The sequence below is a fragment of the Silurus meridionalis genome, chromosome 4 (genome assembly GCF_014805685.1).
Source record: "Silurus meridionalis isolate SWU-2019-XX chromosome 4, ASM1480568v1, whole genome shotgun sequence".
In the NCBI taxonomy this organism is placed as follows: domain Eukaryota; kingdom Metazoa; phylum Chordata; class Actinopteri; order Siluriformes; family Siluridae; genus Silurus; species Silurus meridionalis.
This window is the reverse complement of record NC_060887.1, coordinates 14,842,434-14,858,211: the sequence shown is the minus strand read 5'-3', so window position 1 is coordinate 14,858,211 and position 15,778 is coordinate 14,842,434. Positions and strand designations below refer to the sequence as shown.

The 15,778-nt window shown below is 35.7% G+C and overlaps 1 protein-coding gene across 1 annotated transcript; it reads right to left on the bottom strand.

Moving 5' to 3' along the window:
- Positions 1-10,141: 10,141 nt before the first annotated feature.
- LOC124385346 (mannan-binding lectin serine protease 2-like) lies at positions 10,142-15,778 on the bottom strand. Its single transcript, XM_046848646.1, has 11 exons — positions 15,637-15,778; positions 15,178-15,376; positions 14,718-14,898; positions 14,423-14,545; positions 13,348-13,532; positions 12,948-13,095; positions 12,726-12,841; positions 12,064-12,130; positions 11,839-11,964; positions 11,487-11,570; positions 10,142-11,073 (listed from the first exon to the last, which is right to left on the bottom strand). Exons 1-11 carry the CDS (start codon positions 15,684-15,686, stop codon positions 10,334-10,336), a joined length of 2,019 nt encoding a protein of 672 aa, XP_046704602.1. The 5' UTR covers positions 15,687-15,778; the 3' UTR covers positions 10,142-10,333.

Below are 15,778 nucleotides of genomic sequence, written 5' to 3'. Positions count from 1 at the left end.
GTCCAGCTGAGAGTGTGTGGGGCCACTAGGAATATGAGAAACAAGTACCTTCCTATAACCCCTCCCCTTCTTTATCTCTCGCTCTATCCTTGTCTCCCTCCTCTCTTTTTCCCTTTCTCTCTCTCTCTCTCTCTCTCTCTCTCTCGATTGTTTCATCTCCGAGGTGATTGCTGTACATCCAATACATTAAACTGAGATATTACACAGGGGAATATATACATTAATTTTTGAGCATATTTCAGATAAGAAATAGAATTCGCAAAACTACTTTTTAAACCTCTACATCATGTAGTCACTTATGCACATTATAGAAGAATTTCTACCTTTGCACAAATTGCAAATGCTTTGGTACATTTATTTAATTGATAGTGTACAATGGTCTGGTACTTCCTGCATTATCAGTAGATTGACATTTTTATCAAAATATATTACACTGGTTATCACCTGAATAGTCTTAACTCCCTAAACATCAAGACATTGGTTTGTTGCATAACTCAATAAATGCAAAATGAATAAACCAGTTGTCATAATCTGTCAATCTTATCTTCTTCACATTTCTATTAAACTTTTTTTTGTAAAGTGCCTTGAATTAATGAATTGTGAAGATGAATCTTGAATATTACTAATGAAGGGGAGTACTATACTTAATACTTATTCTTTATGTTTATTTTATTTATTTACTTTTCTATTTACATTTTTTATGTTTACAGGTTGTACAGTTGCAAAAAGCATGTCGTACTCTCAATGATTGTGTATGTGACAAATAGAATTTTAATTTAAGTGTACGGCATCAAGGTCAACCAATGATTCAACTTGTTCTCTAAAATAGGTCAAAGGTGAATCTCATGAACGTTAATTGGTGAGCATGCAGTATATAGACAAAGCAAAACACAGATTTACAATCCCTGAAGCTAGAACAGTACAGTAAAAGTGTAAATACTGTTTGTTCTCTTGCAATCAATAGTTTACCAATAGTTATACAGTATTGTGTACATTTGTGCTGTTAAAATTCATATATACCTTATAGAAAAAATTCAGCCTTTCAATCATTCCAATCTAAAAATATACATTTTAAAAACATGACTAAACATTTTTACTATCTTGTTTGCGAACATTGACAAAAGGACTTGTTGTTCAGTGATATGTACATTGAAACAAATACTTACTTTTGATAGATGAACTAGGATTTTGAGAAATGTACAAGCTTTCGCGACAAATCAGTGGTGTTGTGCGGTTTGTATGAATTTTTTAGAGAAACAAATATTAATAAATGAACCAGCATTGCAAATAATATATAGGATGATTTGAGAAATGCTCCAAAGTAACTGAGAAAAACTGTGAATCTCCAATTAATATCAGTACAAAACCAATCTGGAGTTCAATAATTTTTTGTATTTTTAGCAAATTCTGAGCAAGTAATCAGTAATTGGGTTCATTGTAAATTGTTTAGTGTTTAGTGGAAATATTTCTTCGGGAGCTTCTTAAATTCTATGTTCTGGATTAATCCTGTGCTTCAATCCCAATTTACCTGAAGTAAAATATGACACTTTGAAAAAAAATTTTAAAAACAGTTTTAAAGGCATGCAAGTAAACAGGGTGTTATTTGGGGTGGAAAAAATGAACTGTAACACTTTTAAAATTCAAAATTCCAATCATAGACCTAATAATTTAGTATAAACTCAATATAAGCCTAAACACATATCAACTCAAAACCTTAAAGAAAATCTTTAAATTCGAAGCTTAAGTCCCTAAACCAAAACATCATAAATAATACCTCACAATCCAATCAAAAACAGATTGACATCTAATTAAATCCTGAACATAATGCTTTCCTCAAAAACAGTTTATCCACAGCTGAGCCTCAAGCCTCATTCACAAAGTATCTGAGTAGTTGTGGTTTGATACTACATATGAATATTATTTTCACTTATTTATCCTTGTTCCAGTGTTACTAAGATTGAATATGACTTTTACATAATACTGAGTGAGATGTTCATACATACATTATTTATAGTGAATATACTCACTATGTTTTTGACCCCAAACAGCCCAAAACTTTGCACCAGCAATTAAATAATATTTATACTGTTTGTTGTGTTTCTTTTTTTTTTTTGGCTGCTTACAGTTTGACAACTTTTGTCCCACAATAATGTTGACTTTACTGACAAAAACGTTTTTAGCTCATTTTACTACGATTAAAACAAAGAACTTATTTAATTAGGCAGAGAAAAAAGCCACACTGGCAAGGAGAAAACATGCATTAGCAGTTTAACATAGTAAAAAAAAAAAAAAGTATAGTGGATGTATAAAGTAAAACAGCAAAAACAAATGTACAAATTTACAATGAAAATCTAATGTGAAATATTCTGAAATGCTAACAAGAATGATGTAAAATGTTTACACTGGAAAACACCGAACAATTATATTTTACATTGTTTATTTACTTTTTGTTGTTTTTTTAATTTTCTTTACCAACATTTTACTTTATTTCACAAAAAAAAGTATAACAAAGATTTGGTTAATCACCAAACTTGTTATTAATATTCAGAATTACTGCAATAATAAGAATAAGAATAAGAATAAGAATAGGAATAAGAATTAGAATAAGAATAATAGTAATAATAACTGTGAGAGCCATTTTTACCGTGAGGATATTTTGTTTATCTCTTGTCTCTGCTTATTTCTCAGCAGTAGTGATTTGGCATTTCGTGGCTCGGTGGTGGATCTGCATTGAGCTTTCCCCCGAGGCGAGCAATTAATCATCTGAAGCAGACATCTGTTGTGCTGAGAAAGCACTCGGGATCAAACCCCACGAATCTCAGATCAAACGGCAGGTTAGCATCGTAGCCTTTACAGAATATCACAAACACACCAGGTCTTGGGAGCAGCTCAGCAGCATCTAATCCATCCACAGGCTGAAAACTTAATAAGGGCTGCTTTACTTATAATGTCATACATTTGACTTTGAATTTGAATTTTGAATGTTATGAATATCAACTTTGAAAACTCAAAACCTTTATGTATTTTTTAAGCATCAAAAATCTTGTTTATATTGGATCAGATTAGCTATTAAATAACATTATATCTTAAATCAACTTATGAAGCCTATTTTCAAACTTCAGTACAAAAGAAAAAAGTTTCTTTTTTTTTCTTTTATAGGTTACTTCGGGGGTTTTTTTGTTTGTTTTTCGTTTTTTTTGCTTTTATCAATTCATTACTTAACCTAAGACAGTATTAAAACATTATATAACCACTTTAAATCAAGTAATTTAGAATAGAACTTTTCTTTTTGGCCACTTTTTATGAACAATTTTATATTTTTTTCCTATTTTTTCCTCAATTCATTACTTTATAACCAGTAGCAACCTGATTATATCTTTAGTTATATCCCAAGTTAGTCTCCTGTTTCCCTTGGCAAAAATCCTTACAAATTTATCCATGTCTAAAGTATTTGTTATGGATTTCTCATGGGCCAAGATCACTAAATTCCTATTTATTTTATGTAACATGGTGTGATGATAGACATTTAGGACTATTTACAGTTTTGACATCCTATGATAGATTTTTATTTGCAACAGTTTCTTTTAATTTCTTTTTGGTTTTCCCACTTTTTTTGTAATTTTCTTTTGTGTTTTTACTCATGTTTACAAATTTGCTGCTCTGATTCTCATTTTGCTGTCATGTTTCCTAATTTGCTCTTGTAGTTCTGAATTTTCTGTCCAATTATTGATGGGTTTTCAAAAATTGTGGCCATGATTCATAAATTAACTCAGGTGTATCAAAATTCTTAAAAATGTTTTTGAATGTTCTTTTGTGTTTTCACATTTTAGATTTTTTGTCCAGTGGTGTTTTACACATATCCAGCAAATATTCAATTTGGGTAACTGCTTTATCTTTGTCAGGGTTAATCTGGAGCTGATCCCAGAAATCCTGGGAAATCCTGGGTTCCACATTTTCTATCTAAATCTAAAATGTAAGTTTCATCTAAATATTTACTATAGAGAATGATTTTTTAATCAAAGTAAATAAAATAAATACATTCATCATTTACCATTTTAAGCAATTGGTAATATAATAATTAAATTAATTATGGGGTGAAGGTCAATAAGTGTTCAATAATAGGGTCAAATGTATTGCAGAATCTGGTGTGTGTGTGTGTGTGTGTGTGTGTGTGTGTGTGTGTGTGTGTGTGTGTGTGTGTGTGTGTGTGTGTGTGTGTACAAATTTGTCCTCTGGAGGGAGACAAATGACCATATTTAGTAAATGTTCATGAACAGGCCAGCGTTTCTTACAAATCTTGCAAGAAGTCATGAGGATGGACAGTAACAGTATAAACAGTGGCATGTTAAAAATGGCATCGTAAAAATTTACATTATTTGTGTTTGTTTATTAATTTAGGAACAAATTCTGTTCTCCCCCTTTTTCTAATCTACCATATGGAGATAAATTAATGTTTATCTATCTGATGTTTGGTTGGTTAGTTAGTTAAATGTTTGTTGATGTTATCTAGAGTCCAATCGGTGCAGTTTTTAGACCATGTCCAAGAACTGGATGAGCGGGGATTTGAGTAAAAACATCAGATTGTGGTGAAAGATAAATAGAGGAACATCTTCCTCTATGGTTAGAATGGTATTTTGAGGACCAGTAACCATTAAGATGGGGCAGAGTGAAAGCAACTTCTAAAATATATTTTAACACAGTTTGGCCTAAAGAAATCTTGTAAGTATTAGCTGAGTCAGTAAAACTGTCCTGCAGAGGGGATATGAAATTATAATTTCATTGCTGCCTACTTTAAGCAACACATGAAGTAAAGAAGAACAGAAAGAGGAACTTCAGGCTGTTGATGATCTGTCAACACTTCCAAACATGAGCATGTTCTGGTTCTGTTGACATTTATCATTGGTCTACAAGGAGCTGTGTACATCCATCTTAATGGATGAATGTATGAGAAGGAAAGCAAGAACAGAAAATAACAATTATTTAAATTTTTTATTTAAAGCAAGCTATAAATAAACAAGAAAAAAAAACAATAGCAGGAATTAAAAGAAAATGAGAAGTAAAACTGTTGCTATTTAAAAAAGACTTCAAAGAGTCTTTTGTGTGTATGTACCATGGCATTCATGTTTATCTTTATCGAGGTAGTAATCCCTTTTGCAGCTGCAGCTGTATCCATCGATGTAATTATGACAGAAATAAGAACATGTAACATGGTTCTTCTAGCACTGATCAACATCTGTAGGAAGAGGTCAACAGTCAGCTCTCAACATGAGCATACCTGTCTGAAATTTTGAAAAATCCTAAAATATATAATGTAACACAAGCATGTGAAGGTGTGAGAGGTCAAACTCAATGCACCTAAACAGCACAAAGAATGCTGTTAATTTACGCTGTGTCGTGTAATAAGCTTTAAATCCAGTGTGTCTCGCTGTGTTGGAGTATTCAGTCTTGAAGGTGATGATCATCTTTCTCCACACCTACCCTGTCCTCTACATCTTTCTCTTTCATATTAACCACCTGCATGTCTTCCCTCACCACATCTATAAACCTGCTCTTTGGTCTTCCTCTTTTCTTCCTTCCTGGTGGCTCCATCCTCAGCATTCTTCTACCGATATACCCCATGTCCCTCCATATGCAGGAGTGAGAGAGAGCATAGCCAGGTGGTGCACAGCATCTTCAGATTTTAGACAGGTCTGGACATATCCCTGAGGGAAAACCAGGGGACTAAATCTATCCAGCTAGAGAGAGAGACTGACACACACTCACCAGCAACACACACACACTGAGAAAGAAAAAAGAAAGTGACAGAAAGATAGACAGGTAGAGATACAGACAGATAGACAGCATGTTCCGATGTTCAGGTTTTGGTTTTGTTTAACATTTAAAACATAATTTTAATCTCCATTCTAAGGAAGTTTTAGATCTATTTTTCACTAACACCCCACCCATTGAGAGAGATAGTCACAGAGAAATAGATAGGAAGAGATGTAGACAGACAGGATGTTAGCTTTCGGTTTTGTTGAAGAAAAAATTAATTAAAATTAAATTTCATTCTAAATTATACAAAGATTTCTTATTTCATACAAAAAAATAATAATAAAATAACAAGTCTAAAACTATGAGTCAACTCGAAAGAATATGAGCATGGTAGATGTAGCGAAGCCTAACTTCAGCTTAAGCTGCTGTTAAGTTCCTTTATTTCTATTATATAACAATGGCACATACTCAGATTTGTAATATGATCTTTGTGGGTTTGTGCAATGCTGCAGCTACATACATCCTACATTCATCTGCAGCCTTTTAAATGAGAAAAAATATTTACTTTAGGGTTGTTTCCAACTTTTAAAGCATCAGAACAAATTACATATTACTTATACTCACTTACTGACACCTTGCAAGTATGACATCCACTCATGCTCTGATTTTTCTTGCAGTAACAAAGACATACTGATGTTGCAGAAACTTACCGCATCATACTCTCACATTGCTCAAAGTGCCACAGGCATGTTGCATTTCAATACTTATACAGTATTTTGCCAAATGTTACCTTCCCCTTTCAGTTACATCTGCTTGAAGTGGAAGACTCTTCTAGTGATGTTTTATGGACACATGGCGATATCATGGTCATGTTTATATATACATAAGGACATATTTGCTTTGTAATATAGTACACATAAGATCATTATCTAATTATCTCACACACAGCTCTAAGTGAGTCAACACACTAAATCATACTATATAAAAAAATCAATATACAGTATGATGGTGTTTGAATGGTGAAAGATGTGGCATTTGCAGAAGACACAAGAAAGAACAATGAAAGATAGTAGCTTGTGTGAAGCTGTGTGTAACGCCAGTGGTTCAAGAGGAAGCTATAAAACACGCATGCGATGGAGCCAATACTAGCTTCTGTTTGTTTAGGCAAGAAGACTGTGCTTTATCCAGTACAGAGAATCCCCTTCTTAGGCATAGTGGGAAATTTGACCGTTATGCGGGCACAACTGTCTCCCGCTCGGATCGTGGCTATCCTCACGGTGGTCAAGAGATTGAGACAAGGTCATTCGCTCACTGTGAAGCAGTTCCAGAGACTGCTGGGGTTGATGGCAACAGCGTCCAATGTGATTCCACTTGTACATGTGCACATGAGACCCCTCCAGTGGTGGCTCGGGGACAGAGGGTTCTCCCGGAAGGACAACCCACGCCGCACCATCAAGGTCTTGTGGCTAGCCCTTTGAGCCCTAGATGTGTCGATAGAACATGCGTTCCTGGGAGCTCCATGTCATCGCGTAACGCTAAAGACGGATGCGGTCATGAGTGACAGTTTGTCTGTTACGGTCCCTATAAGAAAGAGCTCTCTGCCAACAAGTAGACCCTCAGCAGGTGGATAGTGGATGCCATCTCATCCTGCTATAAGTCCTCTGGTCTCCCCACTCCTTTCGGGGTTAAGGCTCACTCTACCTGGAGTGTGGCAGCCTCTACGGCCTGGTCCTCTGGAGTCCCACTCCAAGACATTTGCAATGCTGCAGCCTGGTCCATCCCATTGACCTTTGTTAGTGACCTTAGAGCCACTCCTGGCTCCTTCGTCCTGCGGTCTAGCTGTGCTGATCCACACTAGGCAGGGACTGGTCAGTGTGGTGTGATTGGACTCTTGTTCCCAAGGCGTTGTTGATGCAGCTCGGGTTCCTGAAAGGGAACGTCTATAGGTTACGTATGTAACCCTGGTTTCCTGAACCACACTCTCTGCTTCCTTCCCTTTTCAGAAGCTAGCGTTGGCTCCACTGCATGCGCGTTTTATAGCTTCCTGGTCATGAAGTCACCCCACCGATTATGTCCCACCTCTCCGTTGGACAGATTGCACACGTGATTGAGAGGGTGGACAACGCAGAAGCTTTTCCAAAGCGTTGTTGATACAGCCTCTTGTTACATACCTAGAGACTTTCATGCTCACAACTAACAACAGAATCGGGGAAAAAATCTCAGTGACTATATGTTGCATGGCTTTTGGTGCAATTTAAGTTGGTCAGGTTTGGGGAAAATAAAAAACCTTTTCCAGATTGTGTTTACATAGAATGTTGGCAAAAAAAATACATCAGTCAAGTGGCATTTTTGGGATGGAAAAGACTTTGTTGAAAACAGCCAGTCTGGTTTGAGCTGTCAGGGAATATATGGTCTGTCAAATAACCATTCTTTATAATCAGAGTAATAAAACATTTTACTTAAGTAAAATTACTGTTACTTCAATGAAATTTAACTTAAATACAAGTAAAGTTACTGGTCTAAAATCTACAAGTAAAAGTAAAAAGTGGGTAATTTAAAATATTTACCCAGTGTTTTTTTTTTTTACTTTTTTAAAAGCGGGGTGGGGTGGAGGATTCTAGTGTAGTTCAAAAAGGACAAACTAGTTGTTTTTAATTAAAAGAACACCTTTTTCAAATTAAAGTGCAAAAACTAAATAACTATATAAATAAAATATCAATAAAAAAACATTACAGTCTATGACTTAAGTCTAATGTGGTTTATGCACTCAGCAAAAACCCAAAAAGACAAGCGGTGAGAATAATACCCTTGTTGGGAATCTGACTAATCTGTGTTCATTATTGCAGTGAGAGTCACATCAACGTGCACTTTGCCACAGGGTCACTGTGGTGGTGGTTGTAAACTCACAGCGATAAATTTAGCACGAAGACCCACATATTCCTCCCAGGCCACACATAGCACATAAAGCAGATAGAGGGTGAAGTAGATGATTCCTTCTCACACGGCAGCCAGGTTTGCCCAAGCAAGTGCTGTGCCAATCAGAAAAACCATCAGAGAGACTGTTTGTCCTTCGTCTTCAGCTTGCAGGAAACTCCAGAACTGAAAGTGTTTTTACAGAAGCCACTTGGGACCCTCAATGAGATGTTCAGTTGTTTTCACTCAGGATCTTGTTCAGTTCATGTGATGATTATCTGTTCATCTGTCACACAGCAAAATGGCAAAATTATTTGTAATATATTTGCAATGTTCAGGTCCCCTGGTGGTCTAGTGGTTAGGATGCGGCGCGCTCACCGCTGCGGCCCGGGTTCGATCCCCGGTCAGGAAACCAACCCCAGCCACTCTTAGTGCTGATCCCAAGCCAGATAAATGGGGAGGGTTGCGTTTAGTAGGGCATCCAGCGTAAAACATGTGCCAAATTAAACATGCGGATGATCCGCTGTGGCGACCCCTAATGGGAGAAGCCGAAAGAAAGTTTTTATTTGTAATGTTCACAATAAATGTTCTACAACTGAGTATAAAATCTCATCCTTTGCTCTACAGAGAGCCATGTGAAGATTGTGGTGATTCCCAAAACGTTATACAATATATATATATATTCATATGCAATTTTTTTTCTTATTATTAAACTTCAAGAACACAAGCTCACTATCTGTTGTCATCTTGCACAAATAAGCAGCCTAGCTGTTTTTTGAAGTCAATTATTGAATAGCTAGTTAACAGGGCCAGAGACATTTCTATGTCTAAGTACCACTAAAAAATAGTGGTTAAAATAGTAGTTAAAAATAACTGACACACTTAAGTATTGCTACCTTTAAAACTGTGCAAATTATTTTCAAAATATTTTTTTAATCTGCTCATGCAATGTACAATAAACAATGCTGAGTAAACCCAGGGCTTTTGATGATTGCTGTGTTTTTTATCTTATTTTTCTTTTGGTTTGATCCATTTTTTGTCATGGTGATTTTGGTTTTATTGTGGGTTTTATTATTTTGTTTATTCTGTTTGTTGTCATTTTGTATTGCTGTTTTGCACTGATGGGCTCTTAAGAAGGTAAAATGGATCACATGTGTGCTACTCACTCTACACTTGCGTAAAACCTGAGCAGTCAGGTTTCTGCTCTACTACGCCATCATTCTGAGTCCTTCTCTTTTCTCTATAAGACAGTTTATATCAATGATAGAGAGCCAATCAAAACAACAAAGATTCCTTTACAAAGAGAGGAAAGTATTTACAGCATACAGCAGTAAGTAACAGAATGGTAGAAGATGAGAATAAAGCATTACTGCTGCTGCATGCATGGCAAGTCTACACTGTGTAGTAGTTAGACAAAGACTATTAGGTTAATATGTATACAGTGGAAATGTGTGTGAAACGAGACTCATGCATATCAGGAGAAATGCTTTTATTCAGTTTGAAATCATCAGATGTACAAGCAACATATATTTGATTTGAAATTAAATCTATGAATAAACGTTTTTTTTTAACTACAAAGTTGTGTGAAAATCAGCTTAGCATGAATTTGAAAAATTAAATACAGGTCACATTCTGATCTATTTATCTGAGCTGCGTCAGTCGTGAGTTAGTTTTCAATCATTGTATTTCTAATCCAGTCCAGGTAATTCTCCACTTTGGTGTAGTAACCTTTATTATTTCCACACACAGGAGGACCCCATGACACGATCCCCTTGATTTGGTAAGGTGTATCAGGAGGTATAGGCCCTAATGCCGGAATGAAAAGTGGCCCTCCACTGTCTCCTTTACAGCTGTCCACACCTTTCGCCTCTGTGCCTCCAGCACAGAACATGTTCTCTGTGACCTTGAGATCAGATTCATTTTCAAAGCAAACTCCTGAGTATTCTGTCACTTGACCGTACTGCAGATATTGACTTCGATTTTGTTTTCCTGTAGCACCAAACCCTGAGACTGTCCCAATCTTTCCCGCCATCACTAGTCCATTGGTTTGTCTTTCTGGAAGACACACTGGTCTGATATTTTCACTGAGAATGACCCGTTCAGACATCTTCAGCAAGGCAATGTCATTATCAAAGTTTGGTGGCTTAAAGTCAGGGTGAATTATAATTTTCTCTGTTTCCATTCTGACATATTTTTGGTCCCTACCATCAACCATCCCTCCAAAGAAAATTAGCGATTTCTTATTTTTCACCACATGAGCGGCAGTAATGGCCCAACGGTCATTAATTAGAGATGCACCTCCTCGGTCAGGGGCTTTAACCAGGAGCTGCCAGGGAATTTGCCCCAGTTTAGCTCTTTGTCCACCAAAAATCCTTCCATCAGCAGATTCTTTAGTTATGCCACACACTTTAAAAAAAAAAGATGTAATTTGAGTGTTAATCTCCTGAAATATATAAAAAAACATTTTTTGCAAAAACATGAACATAAACATGAAGACTTTCAGGCTAATTAAAATTTTAAAAAATTCAGGAAAACATTTTTTTTCTGTCTCTCTAAAAGAAAAAATATCTAAAAGTTGGAAATTCTGTTTAGCATATTCTAGGAAATCCAAATATTTATTTGCCAGTTATGATTGAATTGTTTATCAGATGCTTTTTTTGTCCAAAATGAATAATGATGACAATGTAAGTTATCATTCTAAAACTGATGAAAATTATATACAGTGGTTCAAATGATGGACATCTATTTGTTAAACTAATGTTTCAATAATTTTGCTAATAGACCCTAGGAGGGTTCACAGGTTTCAGTCACTCATATACCTGGGACACAATGAGGTGTATCTTGTATAAAAGTCTTTCCATTTACAGACATCCATTCCCCTGTAGCTTCACAGGTGAAATCAGCTAAAATGAAAGGGGAAAATTTTATGGAATTATTCGATCAACAGCTTCAAATTATATAGTTTGCACAGTAGTCATATTACATGGTGACATGCTAACCAGCTGGAAAGCTGCAGTAATTAACTTTTAATATATTTCATAGTTTTGTGCTTTAGCCCAAAACTAACAAACTTAAAAAATAAAAAGTTACAAACTTTATCCTAGTATTAATTTACACACACACACACACACACACACACACACACACACACACACACACATATGTATTTACCTTTTCCTTCCAACTTGTAGAACTCTGAAGGGCACATAACACTGAGTTTGTTCTTATATAAGTAGTTTGAGGGTGTATCTTTTAGTTTTACTAACTCTGGAAGCTCAGGACACCCGCAGTTCACCGCTGGGTGATTAAAGAAAGGAAATACAGAGGGGATAATGTGTGTGAGACAGTGTTTTTTATATACAGTAAGCAGGATATACAGTAAATCTTTTCACTCACGTTCGCATTTGTCTTTGGGCAACCAGCTCCCATTCATCTGACAGGTGGAGGTAAAACTTTTAGTGGCCTGTGTACAGAAAAGAAAGAGGGCTGAATACAAGCAAATCTGGTCAATTATCATCCGATTACTTTTTGCTAAATTTTAGCCCATTTACTTTTTATGACACTCCGTCTCATGACATCTGCCAAATCACTACAGCATGATTTTGCTCAAAGGAAAATATTTAGTTAAACATCAATAGGCAGTTGAATCAACCTGTTATTTTCTGTATACTCAAAGCCTCAGAGGCTTCAACCACAAACAATAGCATGGCTTACCCTCTGGAGGATTACAAGTGGCATGTCAGAGCAAACAAAGCATTCAGCGATGAGCTTCATTTCACTCTACATTTTCCCCTCTTGTCATGATCTATGTCGCACATTTGACCATAGATTTGAAATTCTAGAACATTTAGAAAATTGTCTAAAAAAACCCAGATTTTTCAGTAGGTGTAGATTCATTTACAGGTTGATATTAACACGCTCAGTATAATACTATTAAAATTATAACAGCTAATTCACAGGGACATGCACAGCGCATGTGTTAAAATGTTCAAACTTATATAAAAAAAAAAGATTTTGAGTCACATTCACAAACCCCAAGTGTATTTTTCCACACTCACATCACTTAAAATGTATCCGGTCAGACAGCGCACAGTGACCGACTGGCCCACTGTGTACCGATCTCTCACAGGAGATACATTAGCATGTGGGCTGATGTTTCCCGGACATTCCATTACTACAAAAGAAAATAACACAAATTAAACAAAATACTGACCAGATCAACATGTTACCTGGTAAAAGTGGTTATTAACAATGCACCACTAATAGTTCTTTTTTCCTGCCTTTAGGTTTGTACTCAAGGGAGAATCCTTGATTTATTCCCCCTGAATCTGAGTGGAAGATAATGCTAACATGTTGGGCTGCAGTGAGGATGTCATCAGGTCTTTTTTTGCCACAAAATGGCCCATAGGTCTGAGTGGCTGTCTTAATCTGATGAAAACAGAAGGGAAAACTATTGAAAGATGTTTTTTTATTTTTTACCAAAATTATTCAGAATAGGTCACATAAGATGCCTTATTTAAAAATATAATACATTCGTTTATTATTAGATTTTCATCACAACCCTTTTGATATAGTAAAAAATTCTATTTCTTACTGTTCTAGTTAAGATACCTTCAGATAAATAATAAAGACCATAATTTATACCCTGTTTAGTGTTTAATGATATAGAGTGTCACATACATCTACAAAGTCAATGCATTGTCCATCTCTGCTTTCCACATCAAACGTTCCAATAAATTTTAATTCAACTTGATTCCCTTCATCCACAGAAAGACTGAATACACAGTCAGCATTTTCGAAGTATGGGCTTGGACTTCCAGGAGATGTTAACAATCCTGATCCATATCGCTCTTCTGTGCAGTTGGCTAAATAAAGAAGAAAAAAGTAAGAGTAAATGTAGCTAGATTTTTAAATCCTTTTTCACTGAATGTGTGAGTTTTGAGAAAAACAAAGAAGAGAAATTTTGTGGGAAGTTTCAAGATGATAAGGTTAAATAAGTTCCTTCCAACAGAATTAGAAGATTATATGAATTAAAGAGGCTTGCAATGAAGCTTTGGCCAGTGCTAGATCCTCCACCATTGGGTGTAGATTTTAGACCAAGTCTAAGATGTGAATTAGCAGGGTTTACAGCATCTTCCATCAGATATCTTTCTATGGTATTCTATAAACCAGCTCCTAAGAAATAACTGGATCATTTTTTTTTTGTTGGAAAAAAAAAAAAAAAAAGCCATGAACTACAGGAATAATCTAAGGTTACACAAGAAAATGCCTTGTAAATATCCAAATCTGCTGAGTTAGTAAAATTGTTCTGCAGAGTAGATGTGAAACTGTTCATATGTGCAGTTTCACTACCACCCCCTTAAAGCACTACAGGAAATAAAAGGAGAACAGAAAGAGGAACTTCTGGGAGAACTTCCTTGACAACCAACACTTTCCAATTGTGAGCATGTTCTGATTTTGGTGACATCTATCATTGGTCTACAAGGAAGTGTGTACATTTACCTAAATGTAGTTATAGGAAAGTATGTGTGATGAAGAAAGCAAGCACAGAAAAGTAGAATACTTGCAAAAAAACAAAAACAAAAAAACAAATGGCAGAAATAAAGAATAAAAGAATAATAATGAATAAAAAAGCGAAAAGAACAAAGCACAATGTTTGAGAATAATTTTTCATACACATTCAAAGATTATATTTATCACAAAAGAAAAGAAAAGGGAATTGGAGTATGTGTGTGATTTGTGTGTGTCTACATACCATGACATTCATGTTGATCTTCATTGAGATAGTAACCTGGTTTGCAGCTGCAGCTGTATCCTCCAATGTAATTATGACAGAAATGAGAACATGAAACCTGGTTCTCCCAGCACTCATCAACATCTGTAGGAAGAGGTCAAAATCAGTCCTCAACATAAGCATACCTGTCTGACATTTTAAAAACCTAAAAATATGTTTTAAAAAGAACTACAAGAGCTAGAACACACAAGCATGTGGAGGTGTATGAGGTCAAACCTAACAACTCCAAGCAGCACAAACAGTGCTGTAATTTTACCCTGTGTCGTGTAAAAAGCTTTGAATCCAGTGTGTCTCTCTGTGTTGGAGTAATCAGTCCTGAAGGTGACACTGAGACAACCTCCAGAGGACGAACGCAGCAAAGGATCAACAGACAACCGCAGTTCCTTCGTGGTCATTTGGCCACACAACTTAACAATAGAGTTGTGATCCTCAGAGATCTGTGACAGGAAAATAAAAGAAGTGAATAAAGAAAAGTGAAACAAAAGAATTGTCGTTCTACAGGGAATGACAGCAAAGCAACAAGTGAAGCAAAAAGTTAAAAGTAGCAACAAAAGAACAAAAACAAAATACAAGGAAGGCAAAGACAAACCTGCAGATAAAAACAACCAGGAAAAAAAAATAAAAAGAAGAAAATAAATTAAAAAGCATCTATTGGAAAAACAAAAATAATGAGAAATAATGAAAAAATAAAAAGTGAGCTAATTGCTTTTGCCTACCTCCAGGACATCATTCTCACAGTTGTCACTTTCCTCCAGGTCCAAATGCAGCATTGTGAGGGAGAGAACATAGCCAGGTGGTGCACAGCGTCTCCATGTTTCAGACAGGTCTGGACCATATCCCTGAGGAAAACCAGGAGACTGAATCCATCCAGCTAGAGGGAGAGACTGGCACACACTCACCAACAACACAAACACACTGAGAAAGAAAAAGAAAAAAAAGAAAGTGACAGAAAGATAGACAGGTAGAGATACAGACAGATAGACAGCATGTTCAGATGTTCAGGTTTTGGTTTTGTTTAACATTTCAAACATAATGTTAATCTCCATTCTAAGAAAGTTTTAGATCTACTATTTAATAACATTTATTTCATGCCGAATGATACCAAAATGTTTTATTTCATGCAAAACAAAAAAATATTAAAAGTTTTAAAAGTTTAAAAGTATGATTTAACTCACCAGAATATGAGCATGGTAGATGTGGCGAAGCCTAACCTCTTGTGTAGCATCTGCTGCTAAGTTCCTTTATTTGTTTAATACACACACACATTGACACACACTCGGATTTGTAATATGATCATTATGGGATTGTGCAATGCTG

Coding starts and splice junctions, on each gene's coding strand:
- LOC124385346 (XM_046848646.1), bottom strand. CDS start 15,686: ATGCTACACAAGAGGTTAGGCTTCGCCACATCTACCATGCTCATATTC. Junction 13,096..13,347: donor AATGCATTGACTTTGTAGAT/GTATGTGACACT, acceptor TGTTTTCATCAG/ATTAAGACAGCCACTCAGAC. Junction 11,571..11,838: donor CTACAAGTTGGAAGGAAAAG/GTAAATACATAT, acceptor CTTTCATTTTAG/CTGATTTCACCTGTGAAGCT.